This window comes from Chelon labrosus (assembly GCF_963514085.1).
Source record: "Chelon labrosus genome assembly, chromosome: 24".
Taxonomy (NCBI): domain Eukaryota; kingdom Metazoa; phylum Chordata; class Actinopteri; order Mugiliformes; family Mugilidae; genus Chelon; species Chelon labrosus.
Window position 1 is genome coordinate 301761 of NC_140357.1, and position 18612 is coordinate 320372.

Here is an 18612-nt window from a genome sequence, read left to right on the forward strand (position 1 = left end):
AGGCCACGCACCACTGTTCCCAATCTATATCTCAGACTATTGAGCTATTTGGCTAGTTCTCAGGATATAAGGTTAATTGGGCTAAAAGTGTACTGATGCTGGTTAGATGTAAAGACTTGACGAAGCGCCAGTGAAAGTAGTTTCAGAAACATTCACATATTTCGTACGCAAGCGGTCTCAATTCAGTTTAGAGCCCCACTCTTTACACTGCCAATCTCGGCAAACTCATGTTTTACTCCAGCTATGGGTGGAACATTTAACAGCTGTTGAGAACTAGGGTTACACAATGTTGGAGATCTACAATTTCGTGGTAGTTTTGCATCAATCCAACAACTTGGGAAATCCTCATGCCAACAAGGATTTCTTTAGACACCCTCATATTAGACATTTGGTTAGAACCCATTTTAGTAATTTTGTGGTAGCAGCACCAGAAAAAAAATGGATTAGTGTCTCAAGGACCCAGAAGATATCTAGCACAGAGGGTTAGGGTTAAAATATGTCGACCCTTGTTATGTTAATGCACAACACCGTCTGATACAATCTATGTATAGATTGCATTATTCATTTTTAACACAGTATACATGAATGCAACTAGTACAAAACAGTATTGGTGAGAACACCCAGAGATAGACAAAAGAAAGGAAGTTAGAGGGACAGCAGAGAGAATCAGAGAGAAATACTAACCAATGCTCTAGCAATACAGTATTGTTCCCCCACATAGCAGTAGTCTCCAGATACATTTGTCTCAAACCAGATGTGATCTCCATACAGAGCTGACTCCTATAGAGACAAACACAGACGGACACACATGACAAAAACTCCCGTTTCATATTTCTTGTCACTCTGAAATCGCACGCATGCATGTTATTCAGAATACGACAATAATCTTCACTAAGAACACAATTGCAGTTGATTGTTCTTTCGAAAGAACAATCAACGGTAAGTGAGTGTGAGTGTGAGTGACGGTAGCAAAGCTAGCACACAATGGTATCTGTGGTCGTTCATCAAAACACTACTGGCATACTGATTCCCAGACTCACGCTCCAGTCCACAGTACTGCGAATATGTGCCTCCGGGTTGGTCCTGCTCAGAAATGATGTGCTGGGCTGACAGGGCAGATGGTGCAGGCCGGACTTTGCTATCGCTTTCCTGAAAACATAAAGAGAAAGACAACTGATGAGTGTACTGTTTCATGTGTATACAAAAGTGGGGTCTTGTTTGGGTAACCTTTTCATCATTAGTACTGACATGTAGATACATGCAACACGCACACACACACACACACACTAGGGGTTGAACGACTTTGGAAGTTGACCAATATGTAATGAATGTCAAGTCAACGTCAACTAGTCAATGACGTCTCACATAAAAACACAGGAGAAAGTAATGCAACAATGAAATCTATATTCGTGACCTGAATACTATGTTTGTCCATTTGAAAAGTTGTGCATGTTAATATAATGTAAATGTATAATGTAAAATAAACACTAAATATTAAATCTAAATGCTACATTTTTAATCTAAATGTTAAATGTTAAATCTAAATGTTAAATGTTATCTATAAATGTTAAATGTTATCTATAAATGTTAAATGTTAAATTTAAATGTTAAATGTTATATCTAAATGTTACATCTAGAGGTTCGTGAAACTTAATATTTAACTTATATGCTAATTCACAATGTTGTGGTCAGGAGGTGTGACTGCGCCACTGTAAATGTAAATGTTAAATTTTATATCTGAATGTTAAATCTAGCGCTTGGTGAAACATTGACATTTAGATTTAACATTTAACATTTAACATTTATATATAACATTTAACATTTAGGTATAACGTTTAACACTAAGACTTACCATTTAACATTTAGATTAAAAATGTAACATTTAGATTTAACATTTAATATTTATTTTACAAGAACAGTAAATACGTATAAATCCATAAACATTGCTATAAATGTGATCTAAAAGTGACATTTAAAAAAAAATGTCACTTCGCATCAAATTTTTTAATGTCTTTGGAGGTAAATGTAGGAAAAATTGAGTGTATATCCACACACTTGATGAGCTGCTGCTAGTTCGCTGCAATGACTCACTGGGCTCCTCACCTGTCTTCTCGGGGCGTCCGTGTTTACCGTCACATGATTGGCGACCAGTTGACTTCCTGCTTAAAGCGTCGTGGCACAGCAGTGAAGTCGACACAATCTTTGTGAGGACATTCACCGACCTAATGCATTCCCTAGCCCCTTGCCCTAACCATCCCTAATCCTAACCATAATCATTTCCTAAAACCAAGTCTTAACCCTCAACCAAGGGTGAGAACCAGCCAAAATGCACACTTTGCACAAAGTTCCTCACTCTGATGGTGTACAACTCAAACTGGTCCCCAGAAAGACATCTCTCACACAGAGAACACACACAGTGTTACCCTAACCATAACCCTTCATGGTACATTCATCTGTTGGCACTTATCCTAACCATAATATCTACAAATCAGAAGCAAGTAAACAGTTGTGCGTGTTTATTTAAACGTTTCCATTTCCCAGAAATGTAGCACACATATCTCTTAAGCTATAAAACTTTGCCTTAAGGCTGCCATTTTGTCTACAGTATGTCCCAACATAATAAATACTTTTGGATCTTGATGTCTGCATGGCACAGATGTTGCCACAATAGAATCTGTTGCATTATTATTTATAGCAATCTCTAATGCATACTTGTGTGTGTGCATGTGTTTGTGTGTGTTACATACGACAGGAAGTTCTCCCATGTTTCCAAATAGGGATCGTAATATATTGTTCCGCCTGGTCCATCTAGTGGCGACGAACAGCTTTTATGCAGTGTCGACCCAGAGGAGTCCAAATCGAGATCGGAGCACTGACTTGACGAAGCCTGATGACCCAGACTGGGGGTAGTCATAGAAGTGTGCATTGCTGTATTTGCGGCAGAGTCATCTTGACTTGACCTCCGAGGATTATATTGTCCATAAACTCCATAACTTGAATCGCTGCTATCAAACACGGTGTCTGCTGGGAGTAGGTGTGAAGAGTTTCGCCTCAGACAGCGTGGGGCTCGGGCCAAGGGGTGAGTTTTAATGTTTTTCATAATCGCCGCCTCTGTTTGAGTCGCGGGCTGGAAGTTTAGCTCTTTTATTCCTCTGGTTACGTTCTCCGCTTCTTCATAACTCACGTCTTCTACGTCTGATTCAGAAGAGGAGCACAAGGAGACGTCCACTTCCTCTTTTTCCTCTTCCGCCTCTTTCGCTCCTTTGCCCATTTGGACTAGGCTCGCTAGTAACATCGATGATCCGAGTAAATGTGGTTCAATAGATTTTACTTCGCTAGAACGACGTCGATATCGCACTGCCAGCCCACGACGTGTACGGGGGTTATGTGCAGCATTGTACTGAAATGCCCTTCTTCCTCTCTTGTTGGCTGGCGTAACTTTTCCAGATGCAGATGCTGCTTCACTTGTGTTTGTTATTCCTAGCTCTATTATGGACTGTCGTTTCTGTCCACTGGCTACCAGCAAGCCAATGCTGGGGCGTCGGCGTTGGTCGGTACAATCTGGAGGTAAACCAACTGAGGAACGTCTGGACTGCGCTAACGTTACAGAGGGCAGGCCAACGCTGGAGCGCCTCCTGGCTTTACTGGTCTGAACAGCAGACACGGCAGGGTACTTCTTTCTTTTTTGGTGTCTACTGAAATGGCGCTGGAAGAAAAAATCCATCCTGTCTTGATACTGCAAGATAACGGGACGATATTTAAAAATGAAAAGTGTTATCTGGCATGTTCATGTGCTGTTTTTGTTTCTTTTTTTCTCTCTCTCTCTCGTTTGACACCACGTTTGATGATCAGATCTGATTTGCTTTTAGGTACATGCGACAGGAGATGGGTTCCCTCCAAAGGCCACGTAAGACGTTGATCTAGATACTGATGAACCACCATTAGTCCAACTCATCTCCAGTCTTCTTTTAGAAATGCTGAAGGAGCAAATAGGTTGTTCTTTTAATAAATGTTTTTTTTTTCCAAAAATAATGACATCAACTGAGGCAAACTTTACACAAACCTTGCTCAAAGGGTATTTAAGTCTGAGAAACAAATTATTGCTAACTACTTTTTGTTTAATGATCTAAAAACTGTAATCAGATTAATAGTTTCATGACGCAGTGCTGTGTTGTATAAAGTCACCACTGGTAGTGATTAGTAACACTGAAGTTGTTTCTCACACATTACTGTGTCTTTTGTCCTGTATTTGGTTTCTCAGTGAAATGTTCTGATAATGCCAACAGACAATATGATCCCAGCAGCAAACAGCAAACAGACACAGTTAGAGACAAGCTTGTGAATACAGCATACACTGTATAGAGTAGTATACACCAGGTAAGGTTCCCAACTTAGTCCCTTTTAGTATCCGAACAAGAGAATCATTTTGAGATCTTAGCGACTGGACATAATATTTTGTTTATATACACCACAGTAAGTACTTCGGCTCTCAACCCCAAGCTAAGGATGCAGATGTCTGCAAGAATGTACAGCTTTCCTAAGTAACACAAGAATGCCCGCAAATATGGTATGTTTGTCCCTGAGGCATTTAGAAAGAAGCTGCTGACTTTGAAACTATCACGTCCAGTATGCTGTTCCTAGCTGAAATGTGACCTAAAAGTAAATTGAGACGGTAAACTGCCTGACCATGCAATGAAAACAAATCTGGACTTCCCGTTATCATCAGGACAGGAACACTGCCTACCTATAGACAAATATTGTGGCACTTTCACCTCTATCCAGTGATTACAGGGTGTTAATGGGATAAAACAATACTGCATCTTGAGTGACTTGAGGGACCAGAGAGAGAATCTAAAGAAAGGAACCTTTCAATATACACCGAGCAGCCACAGCATTAAAAACACCGACAGGAGAAGTAAATAACATTGACCATCTCTTGACAACGCAATTTTCTGCTGGGAAACTTTTGGACATGGGTGGTACCCGCCTAAGAAACATCCACAGGAATGCAGGTCGAAAAGTTTCATTGTGACAAAATGGCCAATGTTATTTACTTACCCTCTCAGTGGTTTCAATGCTGTGGCTGATCGATGTATGTATAGCTATAATGACTGAGGGAGGAAATCAACATGTATTCCATACAGAATGACTAAGTCAGGGCCACACCGCACAGCTGCAGAACACATCACCGCAGACTAACCCAACGCGGCACAGCAGATCAAACAATAACGAATAAAAAGCGACAGAAACTCGCCATGTGGTTTGTCAGCCTTGTTACCGGCAAACTGAGTTCGTAAGAGCTGAAGTGAATATCATGTAACGCGCGAGATGAGACCAGTAAAGGCTTCCCGTCAAGTGTGTGAAGATTAGAACCATGCAGCAGAAACCACCAGAGTAACAGGAAAGCATTAGCCTGCTGACAGCTGCACTGTTCATTTAATCCCACCTCAGACACAACGAATAAACACTTGTGTAGGTCTGATCTTACACCCCCTTGCCAGTAAGGGCCTGTTAAGTTTATGCAACTAAAACTATTATGCATCAAGGGGACAGTGATTATTTGCACTAGATTTCTTTAAGCTCGCCTGGAATGTTCAAGATGTGTTTCGCCACATTGAAAGTGTACCAGTCAACCTGAATACCAACCGGCATCAAGCAAACTAGCCGACAATTCATCCTTTTATCAATGAAAAGTCTTAAAGAAATGATAATATCTGGCGCCACAATAATTCACGAACAGCATATTTGCAAAAATTCCAAAAGCGAACTGTGGATGGCCCGGTTGCACTTCATGTAGAGAATAAAAAGGTTTTGTAAGTGTGTATGCGCGCATGAGGCTATCCAGAGGTCTGTGCTGTTGGGTTAAATATTTACATAAAAAATAGTGGAGCACTGTGCAGACACACAAACATAAAGAGTGCTCTATATCAATACAACTTTATTCTGTTGGGGTGAAACCAAGCTTTGGTATCTACACCTAACACCGTACACAATAAAGTAGACACGTGCAAAACACTGACTCAATATTCATCTTGAATGTTAAACTCCTGAAGTGGAAAGTCCAAAGAGACAAAAACTGGGCATTTGCATGAGGACACAACCAGGAAGCAATTCACAGAGAGAAAACTTTTAAAAGTACGCCAGAAAATTGATAGCGATGGACGGGCTTGGCTATCTGTACATCAAACATTTCTGATAATCCAGGCATAAACTCATGATAAGCAACAATACAAACAACTTAAATCCAATTATGTGTATTTATTTGAAACTTGTTTCTTCTTATTTTACACCATTATCTCAGTTGTTCAGTTATCAATCAACGTCTCGTCATCGCATCACGTGTTCATATAATCAATCAATTATTGACAGTGAGGACGATAAAAGACCAATAAGCAAAAGTGAGAAGGTGAAAAGTTTGTGTCACATTTTACATACTGAAAAAAAAAATTGCTCTTTAGTGGCTACATTTTCCACCATGTTTGGCCCCTTCCAGTCTGTCTGTCTGTGTGGTGTTTGCTGCAGGGCAGGATGTGAACAATAAATTTCACTATCGGAAGAGTGAGTCTGAAGCTGAACTAAAGTTGAAGGCCAGAAAACTCATACTGAGAAACATTTTTTGTTAGACCATTTTTTAACAATTTTTGCTTTACTTGTTGAGGAGCGTACACTGCTCAGTTGCGTACACTGCTCCTTTATGTTTGTTTTGACTGACAACGAGGAAGAACACAGCAATGCATCAGCCTGCTAACAGCAACACGGTGACTCACATTACTGACTTTTAGACTAAACTGTTTTGACTTATCACAATTTCAATACTACAACATCAACTTATTCCTAGGAGTGTGCAAACATGAAACATTTTCATAAACGCTAAATAAAGAATGTGAAATCATCTTTTACGCTGACAAATATCCTAAAGTAAAAACAAATGCGGACCAAACCTTGTAAAGTGGGAGGAGAAGACTATCCATCCATGCTTCTACTCCTCTTTTTCATCTATCTGTCTATCTGCCGAGCTCATGCAAAAACAGTGGCCACTAACAGAGAGAGAAAGAGAGAGAGAGAGAGAGAGAGAGAGAGGGAGGGAGGGAGAGAAGGAGGAAAGGAGGAAGGGGGGTGTGCAGGGGGTGTGGCCCTGAGACAGCCTGAGAGAGGACCAAAAATAACTGAGTGTACTTCCTTGACAAGCTGAGTGCAAAACTGTCTGATAAATGTTAATCCACACACACACACACACAGCTTTGTACAGCTATCTTAGTGAGGACATTCACTGACATTATGCATTACCTAGCCCATTAATCTAACACTAACCATCTCAACTAAGTCCCAAACCCTAACCCTAACCTAACTGTAATCTTTACCCTAAAACTGAATCTTAACCCTCAAGCAATCTTGTAAAGAATTGAGGACAGGCCAAAATGTCCTCACTTTGCACAAATGTCCTCAAAAGGTATAAAGCCCACACTGGTCCTCAGAAAGATAGCTGTACAAGAGCGCATGCACACACAAACACCAAATGTGTTGCTATCTTTGAAAAGAAATTCCACTGACATAATATATTCCCTAGCCCTTTAACCCAACCCAGTGTTTCCCACAAGAATTTGCGAGATCCTGGCCATTTTTTATTTTTATTTTTTTGTGGCTGGGGTCGTCTTAATAAAAGCCACCAATTATTATGTTATCCCAACTATCGAAAATAATTCACACAGTATATGAAATGTCTGGCATTCTATGGACAAATGTATGCGAGTTTAAAGTATCAGTGAATAAACAGTAAACAGTTGACTTTCAATCTCACTTTGCTAGTTAGCGCTTATTAAGTTAAGCTAGTTCACGTTATATGTGGAGTCTTTACCTCTGGGTTTTGACCAACTTATCTATAAATAATTGTAAATCTCCATGGTCGAAAAAATCAAGAGCACAAACATCTGGTTTTAAAAAGTGGTGATAACGTCTATTTTTATTAGTGTACAACGCAAATAGCTTCACATGCTAGGTGAGTTTTTCGCGCTGTTTTGTCCGTCAGGTTAAATTGAGTACAGAGCAGGTGAGTGGCCGTTGTGGGCTGCCATAACCATCTCAACTAAGTGTCTAACCCTAACCCGGTGTTTCCCGCAAAGATTCATGAGGGGGTCTACGTCTTAATAAAAGCCTCTAATTATGATGCAATCCCAACTGTTAAAAAAATTTATACACTATATGGCACATCACAAAGGGGCATTTTTTTTTTAACAGTCCATCTTTAAATTACTTATTTATGTATAGATTTGTGTCCTCCGGGTTTTGACCAGCTCTTTTTAAATAATTTTAAATCTCCATGGACTAAAAAATCAGGAGAACAAACATCGGGTTTTAAGTGGCGGTAATGTACATTTTTTATTAGTGAACAACACAAATAGCTTCACATGCTATGTGTCATTTTCTCCGTCAGGTTAACTTCAGTTTGAAACGCACAAAAATATTTCCGATTCTTTATAAGACGACGGTGGAGCAAATTAGACCCCGGCGGACCGCCATAGTGTTAACACTGTATGGGAAACACTGCTAAGCTAATTGTAACATAGTGTAGAAGAATGTCTTGACAGGTTTTAGACCTCAGAAACTCGTGGGGTTATTCGCGGCCCCACAAGAACATCATGTCCCCACCACATTGGTAATGCAAGGGTTTGGGCCTCACAACTTAATGAAAACAAGAACACACACACACGTGCCTCTGACAGAAAGAGGAAATAGAAAAAGGCCTGAGAAACACAGAGAGAGAGAGAGAGAGAGAGTGAGCTACAGCACCATTTATGAGTCAGTGAGAATGCAATGCTGCTGCCGCGCACCGAGTTTGCTTTTCGAATAAACAGTTTCTGTTTTTCAATCTATATTATTTTGGACAAAGAGCTGCAAAGTTGCTTTTACCTCTAACTCAAATATCAGATCAACTGTGAGGTGACAGCTTATGTTAGTTAATTGTAATTAACATAATAAAAGTCTTATGTGGCGTGTCACTTGGTCCGTTTAGATTGACCAGGCATGCAATTGCATGACACGACGAAAATTGGAAGAATATCACTAAAAATACTATACTATGCAAACCACATATACAATACTGTTTATTTAAATTATAATGGTCAGTGAAATCACTCGGATCATTCAGCCATACGCATAAGCAGTCAAATACCAGTAGGGTTGCAAAATTCCGGGAATTTTCAAAGTTGGAAACTTTCCATGGGAATTAACGGGAATATATGGGAATTAACAGGAATTAACGGGAATATATGGGAATAAACAGGAATAAATAAGAAATTTACAAAATTGAAGGTTGGCCCTTAACAGGGAACTTAAATATAGTTGGGGGGAATATATTGTAGCATAGTCTTGGCTAAAACAACCAGATTTAATGCAAGTACACTCAATGCACACAGCACACTGCTTACTGCAGGGCTATTGAGGCCACGCCCCCTACATGAAGCCTGGAGGCCACACTTTTGAGCTCAAAGCACAAGACTATTGAAGCCACACATTTGAGCCCGCGGACTATATAAAGTCAAGTAAGTTTCGATAATATCATGGGGTAAATATATTTGATCTATAACGTTATTAATGTTTAACTTGCAAATATTAAATAAAAATGTATTAATAAAGTAGCTAACTATCTGGTAAGTTAGGTGCTAAATGAAAGCTATTTTTGAAATGTCATGTTTTTGTATTATTTTGCATGGATGTCTGCTTATGACAAAAAATATTTACATTTATGTTTGGATATGATACAGTTTGTTTAAATTACCCCCAATTTCCAGTTAATTCCCATAAATTCCCAATAATTCCCATAATTCCCATGGAAAGTTTCTAATTTGGAATATTTCCAAAATTCCCCAGTTTAACTTCCCATGGAAAGTTTCTGGAAATTTACCGGAAATTTTCCGGAAATTTTCCACCCCTTTGCAACCCTAAATACCAGTAAACTAAGTATTGGTTAATGCAAAAGGCTACCCAACTAAACAGACACCAGACAAACCAGACAGCCACTATTCTTGCAACACGATCCCACCCACAAACAGTGGCAGTTTAAGGGCGCCTCGAGACAAGCTGGAGGCGCGACCGTCATCACCGTTTCTGTTGGCATGACAACTCGCTGGCCCCCTGTTGCTGTGGGAATCATGTCCTCTATCCACATGATGACTAGTGACCCATTGGCAAGGTTACACACACCCAGACACACATTTACAGACTACAGATCTCACGCTGACTCACAGAGACAGCAGGAAGTAGCATAGGGCAATAGGGCAAATCATATGGGTTTGTCGTGTAGCACAGATGTAACGTATGCAGGTCTGTTTTACTGAATGTGCACGGCCGTGTGTGTGTGTGTGAGTGTTAGTGTGTGTGTGTGTGCTGTTGTACAATTATCTTTCTGGGGTTAAGGGTTAAGACTTGGTTTAAGGGCAAAGGTTGCAATTAGGTTATGGTTAGGATTAGGGTAAAGGTTAGAGTTAGGGGCTAGGGAATGCATTATGTCCATTAATGTCATCACAAAGATGGACATACAAACATAAGTGTTCGGGTATGTTTGTGTGTGTTTGTGGTTAGAGCAGCTGTGAACCCCTCCATGTGACCTCCAAGCTCTCGCACCAATTCACATCAGATGCAAGGGCTCCACCTGTTGGTTGTTATGTGGTACTGCACTGTTTTCCTTCAAAACAGGGGTGTTAACCTCATTTTAGTTCAGGGGCCACATAGGGCTCAATGTGATCTAAAGCGGGCCGGACCAGAAACATTATAGTACAATAACCTATAAATAACGACAACTCCAAATGTTTCCCTTTGTATTAGTGCAAAGAAGTACAAGTACATCATGAAAATGTTTACATTTACTGAGCTATCCTTTTACAAACGTAACATTAGCAACAGTCCGCAGTGCGGTCAATTAATACACTAAATCGTGCCGCCAGCAACGTAACAAAACCACACTAACTGTAATAAATATAGCTTATTGAACTAAGTTTTAGCAGTGACTTTCAGTCTCACTCCGTCTTTTTCCCTCTCAGTCCCACCCACCTGGAAATCCGGTAGGTTACATCCGGTAACATCACTAATTGGCTAATCAAACAGATTCACAGCTGTCCATAGCATTTAAAACACAAGGCTATGGTGCGTTCAGGAACCATGTTGAATATAGGACATTCTATATATTTGGTAAATGGTAAATGGCGTTGCTTTTATATAGCGCTTTTCTACCTATTGGTACTCAAAGCGCTTTACAGTCATTGACACATCTACCCATTCGCTCACACACCAGTGCCACGCACTGGGAGCAACTGGGGTTTCAGTGTCTTGCTCAAGGACACTTCGGCATGTGGCACATTCCGGGGATCGAACCGCTAACCCTCTGGTTCGTGGACAACCCGCTCTACCTACTGAGCCACAACCTTTCCAAATACTAGTAGTCTTCTATGTAATTTCCGCATTTTGCACTTTACAAATTCATGCCGCGGGCCAGATTAGATCCTCTGGCGGGCCGGTTTCGGCCCGCGGGCCGTATGTTTGACACCCCTGCTTTAAGCCATTGCATGTTCTAGTTTCTTCCCACTAATTTTAGTCTTACCTCCTGGTGAATAGCTTAAGCCCAGTGAAAGACTTGGAGCAGCTCGTCAGCATTTCCTCTTCCTCCGCACAGGTTGGCGGCGACAAGGCGGCGGACGGGGCGACGGCGGAGGAGGAAAGCCGCGAGGAATTGGACGAAGAGGACGCAGAGCTGAATTCCGTGTCGCCCTCTTTTATATCCGGGAACCATTTTTCATCTCCCTCTACGTCCGTCTCTGGTGGCATCTCTTCAGGCGCGCCTCCACAGGCCTCCAGCGCATTCTCACGTGCCGGATCAGCGTCTGTTCCCAGATCCATGACAGATGAGCAGTATGCGTCCTGTGGTCTCATACTCTGTCACATTTTGTCAAAATGAACCGCAACCCTGATGGAACTCCAAGTGCTTCTCAAAAAAAAAAAAATAAGAATAAGAATAATAAAAATCCAAGCAATCCCAAAGGAGTGCCCCAGTATTTCCTCAAATATTCCCACTAACTGCAGGTCCTTAAACCTTTGTATCTCTTAATACAACTAGCTCTATGTTCCTCTCCATCCCCTGAACCACACCTGGGTTATAACTTTAAAGAAGAAGCTGTGCCAGGAATGCAAGAGAAGTCTGAAATTGTACGCATTGTATGTACTATATGTATCATAATGAGACTGCTACACTGAACCAGGTGCAGCAAAAAAAATAAATAAATAAATCAGATTAAAGCTATTAAAATATAAAGGTTACTGTCCAAATACAAGGGTTGAAGAACTATGTTTAAACATAGTATACTACACACCCGCTCAGTTGTACTTCAGTTGTACTCTTTATTACTGCAATGAATTACTAAATTGCAAGGACTTCAAACATAGCTTCCCCGTAGAGGCTACAAAGTCAATAATCCACACACCAAAGGTCTTCCACAAGACAAACAAGGTGTGTTTGTGTGTGTGTGTGTGTGGAGGGATCAATGGGAGGGATTAGTCCTGAGGGAGAAATAATCCTTCCCAGCATTCCTCTCCAAGCCTCCACTCAGTAGCATAGCTGTAAGTAAGAAGCAGTATCAGACTTCCCCATTGGTTCATCGCTCAGCATCTCCTCTCGTGTCACTCCTCTGTCCTTCTCCTCGTCCTCTTCTTCTCCTTCCGAGTTGCCAAGTTTCACTTCTTTAGTCTCCAGCTGAGCTCATTTACACTCCATGTCAGGTGACGCTAACTTGCAGCCCCGGTAAAAAAACCAGGAAGTGGATAATGACAACAACAATCAGGGCCTCACTGTCAGCAGCTGCCCTGTCACATGCCTGACTGAAAATCGGTCACACTGACTGCTGTCATCCCATCACCGTGTCCTCAGCGTGACACTTATGTCACTAGTCTGAGCATCATTTACTGTGACAATGACTGCATTTAAATTATATATATGTAAAAAAACTTACGGTCTGCACATCTACACAGGGTTGGTAGTAATGGATTACATGTAATCTGGATTACGTAATCAGATTACAAAAATCAAGTAACTATAATCAGCCCAGATTACAATACAAAAATTGTGTAATCAGATTACAGTTACATTGTTGGGGATTACCTGATTACATTTTATCAATAAACCTTTGATTAATGAGCTTTGAAACATTAGATGTGAAAAAATCCTAATATGTTGTAAAAAGAACATGTTCACTTTTGTTCTATGATATGTTTACAGACTTATTTACAGATTTATTTTGAGATTTCGAAAGACATGTTGTGGATATGTTATGAGAAATGTTCAGAAAGAGAAATATGAGAAAAGATAGAAAAATGTTTTAGGAATGTTTTTAGTTGTAAACATTCAATATGATGTGAGAAAAGAGTTAAACAGGTTGATATGAGGATATGGTCTGAAAAACGGATATGTTCAGAGTAAAGAAAGTACTTAGTAATAAATAGAAAGTTTTTAGTTAATACAGTTTTTAGTTCATTCACAAAGGAATGCTTTACTGAGAGCAAAAAGTTTTCTTAGATGTAATGAAATAATAAAGAGAAAAATAAAAAGAGAATTCATTGATCAATTCTGTGACGGTGTCTTTTACTTAAGGTGCATATTTATTGAAGTAATCTAAAAGTAATCAGATTACGTTACATGTTTTTGGTAATCCAACTGATTACGTTACTGATTACAAAAATTGCCATGTAATTTGTAGTCAGTAATGGATTACATTTCAAAGTAATCTGACCCAACCCTGCATCTACACCACTACTCTGCCATGAAGCTACTGTTAATTCACAAATTTCTGGTTTATTCATTATAAACTGTGGACATATTTTTTAGTTTCCAGTTTTGCACCTTGTCTCTGTTGTGATTTTAAAGTACCTTGCTTTGCATTTTCTACTCACTTGAATTTGATAATCTTTTTTCCACCTGTTTGTTGAATAATTGTGGAGGTGTGTAATAGTAAGTTCATTCATTCATCTTCTATACCCGTTTAGTCCTGTTAAGGGTCACGGGGGTCTGCTGGAGCCTATCCCAGCTGTCTAATAGTAAGTTATTTAACTTAAATAATAATAATAATAATTCCAAGAGTAGTTGTACTGCACCATACTTTATACTTTCACTTGAGTAGATATGTGAAGAAGTAACGCGACTCTTTACTCCGCTACACTCGATTCATTACTCTAGATGGTGGATCTACCCCATGACCGTGTTTCACTAATCAGACGTAGCAACGATAATCACATGACTCCGTTTCACAAATCAAATCGTAGCGGCCAAAAGAGAGATTTAGAAATGTGTCAAAGAAATTTGTGCCTTAATATGTTACTTGCAAAGAACTTATTTATTTTTACCCATTCATTCATTCATCTTCTGCAAACGCTGGTCCTGTGAAGGGTGGCGGGGGAGCACCGCGCCGCTGTGCCGCCCTTTATTTTTACTCATTCTATTTGTTTAATTACTTTGAAATGGCAGAATTTGCACATTCCTTTTCATTTTTGTTTGTCTGGTTGCATAATTTCTAAAACAGTAAATCAGACATTACAATAAAACAGCTTCTCGGAGTAGTCTTTTCACCAAATACTTTTTTACTCTTACTTGAGTGAATATTATTTTGAAGTAACGCTACTCTTACTCGAGTACAATTTTGGGCTACCCCACCCACCTCTGAGTAATTGTAAGAAACTAATTGTTAAAAAACCGATTAAACACACTTCCTGTCAACCATAAACGTTTCGCTTCTTTTCTAGCTGTACTGCTGTAAAACACCACATGGGGGCGCTGTGGATGCTTTCCCACTAGATTTACCTAATGTCCAGAGTTGTGATTTGACTTCACATAATAATCCATCCACACGTCTATGTTTTTTTCTTCAAAGACTACAACCATTCCCACCTATGAACTAATTTGGACTGATTCTGGATTGATTTTCTGTTTGGCCACTGTATAACGTTATCTGGAAAGATGAGCGTGAACTACTGTTCAAGGAGGGATTTTCGTGCTCTTAACATACTTTCTCTTGACTGTACTATGTGAAGTACCCCGAGATGACTTATGTTATAACCAAATATAAATATATTTTGAGTTTCGAGTGATTTCTTCGTTTTTTTTCTGAAGACTCTTATAGTATGTGTTTACATATTTGCTGCATTCCTGTCTTACTGGAACGTCTGCTTTCATGCTCGTACGTACGTTGTCCTTTGGATAGTCTCAGACCTGCCTGACACTTTATTTCTTTTGTCATATTTATATGGGGCATTTATTTTAAGATATCCTCACTCTGGGATAAATTGAAGGATTATTTCATTTTAAAGGATTATTTTATTTTACTTGGTAAAGTATAGGTGTATATACATATACTGTGCACGCACACATGCATACTCACACATGTACATATACACCTGTCCATACACATGTACATAAAAAGAAATAAAAACTGAAAAATGAAAACCCAACAAAACGAGCAAGAAAAAAAATCCGACAGAGAACAAAAACAGAAAAAGCGCTGTTGTATTCTACGCCGTTATCATAGTAACATCAAAATATAATAAGTTCACTATATATGTATAAATACACACACATGTGTATAGATATATATCTATATCTATATGTGTATATATATCATCATATTATCAATATTACAGTGAGATATGTTCTTGCCAGTACTGCTTTTGCTACTCATAAAGATATGGTTAATACACCACCATTACTACTACTAATAATAATGCAGCTGGTGCTGGCTGCTGACAGTGAGGCCCTGATCGTTGCTGTCATTAGCCACTGAATGGTGCAGGGGAAATAAATGAAAAGAGATAAATAGCTCGACAGTCCGTTAAGGTTATTCCGTGAAAACATTTAACAGTTTCCCCATAAATGTGAGACTTCGCTAAGTGTGTTAAAATATATTTTTTTTTGCGAGATCCAGTTAAAAAAATAAATAAATAAATCAGCAAATATGCGTGGGATTTGTTCTAACCAAGGCACAATCACAAAATCACCAAATTTAGATTAGAAAAGGCATCTTTACTGGATGCTTTATCATAATATCTGTGTTACTTAACCCTATCCTGATGGATATACAGGAATATGTATATGAATGTTTTTTCTAGCATCACCTCTACATGCCGCGTGCAGGAGAGGCAACAAATGAGTAGCAGAATGAAAAGACAGCTCTTCTTCTCACGGAGCAAAGTGATTATGATTTTAGAACCTCTGACGGACAAAACACATCTTAATACTTTTATGCATATGCGCACACACACACACACACACACACACATCTGTCCTTTCTGTTTTCACCGTCCACTCTTATCTCTCACCCACTCAGTATTTCCATGACAAAGAAATGCCACTCGACGGCACGACGCACAATTCAGAGGCATCCTTTTCAACTTCCCGACACCCACAGCTGACCTACTTTTCTATGTCTCCTTTTGACAGGGGACTGATTAGGGACAAACATTAATCCTAAAGAAAAGAAATCAATTTCCCTAATAAGTTGCAGAAAAGGTCTCTTTTATTTTATAGTATTATAGGGACATTTACATGTGATGAAACGGTGAAAATGTATGATATAAAGACCAGAACTGCAGTGTATCACAGTGCAAATATACACTCTAAGTTGTACTTAATAGCAGTATAGGAGATCTGTTTAGCCTATGTAAATCAGCACCGTCAAAAGCGTTTAATAGTACTTCACAGCGTGTCGTAACCTAAGATAATGTAGCCTGCGATATATTCCGTGTATAGCAGCTAAAGGTCTATCCACCAGCAAATTGTTGATTTGCAGCCTCCTTCTCTCTGTTACCACAGGATGCTTAGTGAAGTTGTTAACTGACTGTTGTTGAGAGGATTTGGACCGTTCCTCTGCTTGCGTTAGTGGATGCATTTTCAGTGGATGCATTTCAAGTAATTAGTTATAGTTATTAGTTACTTCTCCCAAAAAGTAACTGAGTTAGAAACTGAATTACTCCAATATAAAAGTATCTAGCTACCAGGGAAAGTAACTATTGCGTTACTTTTAAAAATATATATATATATACAGCTCTGGAAAAAAATTATAGACCACTGCAAAATGATCAGTTTTGCTGGTTTTGCCATGTGTTTATTAAAATGAACATTTTTGTTTCATTCTATAAAGTGCTGACAACATTTATCTCAAATTTGGAATTAAAATATTGCCATTTAGAGCATTTCTTGGCAGGAAATGACGACTGGTCAAAATAACAAAAAAAGATGCAGTGTTTTCAGACCTCGAACGATGCAAAGAAAACATTTCTTGAACAACACAACACTAATATTAGTTTAGAAATCGTTATTGGTGGGGTAATCTCAATCTTTAATCGGAGCAGTGGTTTTTTATAATCTTCCTCATAAAATAGTGTCTCAGCAAGCAGAATGAGGAGGCTTGTGTTGGAATCGAACAAACACTGGAATGGACTGGCTGCCATAGATGTAGAGATGCTGATTTACGAGTGAGGTTAAAGTAGGCGAGGTTAAAGTAGCGCCTATACCTCCACCTTGAAAACGGCAACTTTTTATACCTCCGAACGCTCCGAACTCGTCATTGCTGCAGGCTATCTCTGACCGCTTGTGTGATGCTGCTAATGCGCGCGTTTGTGTGTCAACAAAACCCGCCCAACTGAACACTGCCCTGCCTCCGATTGGCTTACCATGAAATCTTACTCTGCCTTATGAACCGTTGATATTGTCAGTGATTGGCGACTGGTCGACTTCCTGCTTAACCTGTTAAGCCCAGGCCATATTTTAAGAAAAACGCCTAAAAATACATACCCAAAGTAAATGAAGAATTGTGACACAATTACACGGTTCATATGCATTTCCTTCTAGTCCGGGAACATCTGGACCTCAGGGAATGTATTCCCAGTGTCAGAAATGTTGTGTCTGTTACTACAGTTGAGTAAATTGCAATAAACGAAAGGAGAAATGTGAAATTTCTATCCTCGCCTATTTTTTTTTTCCTATTTGTAAGAGGATAACACTATGCTAACAATAATCCCATGCACACAGGTGCCACTGATCACCTTCAGCGATGTATTGACTAAAAGTGTAACAAATTTGATGGAATTTGAGCTAAGGGCAAAGACATTCGCTGGTTTGGTCGGACTATGTTTTGCTTAGTATGAGCGGAAAGATTAACTTCTCCAGTTTATTATGATACCTAACATGACTGGGTCGAGCGAGAGGATATAGAGTACTGCTGCATTTCATTTCGTCTCTCCCGTATGTTCACGCAGCTGTTATTTTTTCAATCAAATGTTTAAATTACTGCCAAACAAACTGTCTTTGAGAAAAATACACTTGGACTGTTGTTTTGGTAGCGCTGAAGCCTCGTCTTTTGGAAACATTTGGAGAAAAAAAACTAAATAACTTTTGATACGCATTGTAGCGCTCTCCCGGACCCGGTACCGGGCCCGTGGGGTTCAGGAGGTTAAAGGAATACTCCGGAATTTTGGACATAGGGCCTCATTTACAACTGAGCCGGTGTGATATAGGTCGGTGGAGACCGTTTTCAGCACATTTGATCCATTCCTTATATTTGCACAAATCACTGTTGCTAACCT

The 18612-nt window shown here is 39.5% G+C and overlaps 1 protein-coding gene across 7 annotated transcripts in view; it reads right to left on the reverse strand.

Moving 5' to 3' along the window:
* LOC311509109 (diacylglycerol kinase zeta-like) overlaps positions 1-18612 on the reverse strand; it is an 86186-nt gene that overhangs the window by 54339 nt on the left and 13235 nt on the right. For 4 of the 7 annotated variants that reach the window (XM_084574162.1, XM_084574161.1, XM_084574163.1 and 1 more), the window contains exons 1-4: positions 6942-7015; positions 2748-3977; positions 1041-1149; positions 685-780 (exon numbers count right to left, since the gene is read on the reverse strand). In XM_084574162.1, coding sequence (XP_084430288.1) covers positions 685-780; positions 1041-1149; positions 2748-3724 — 1182 coding nt within the window. In that variant the 5' untranslated portion in view covers positions 3725-3977; positions 6942-7015. Of the gene's footprint in view, positions 1-684; positions 781-1040; positions 1150-2747; positions 3978-6941; positions 7016-11593; positions 12967-18612 lie in introns of those variants that run through there. The other 3 variants (XM_084574166.1, XM_084574165.1, XM_084574164.1) reach the window with 2 other exon arrangements.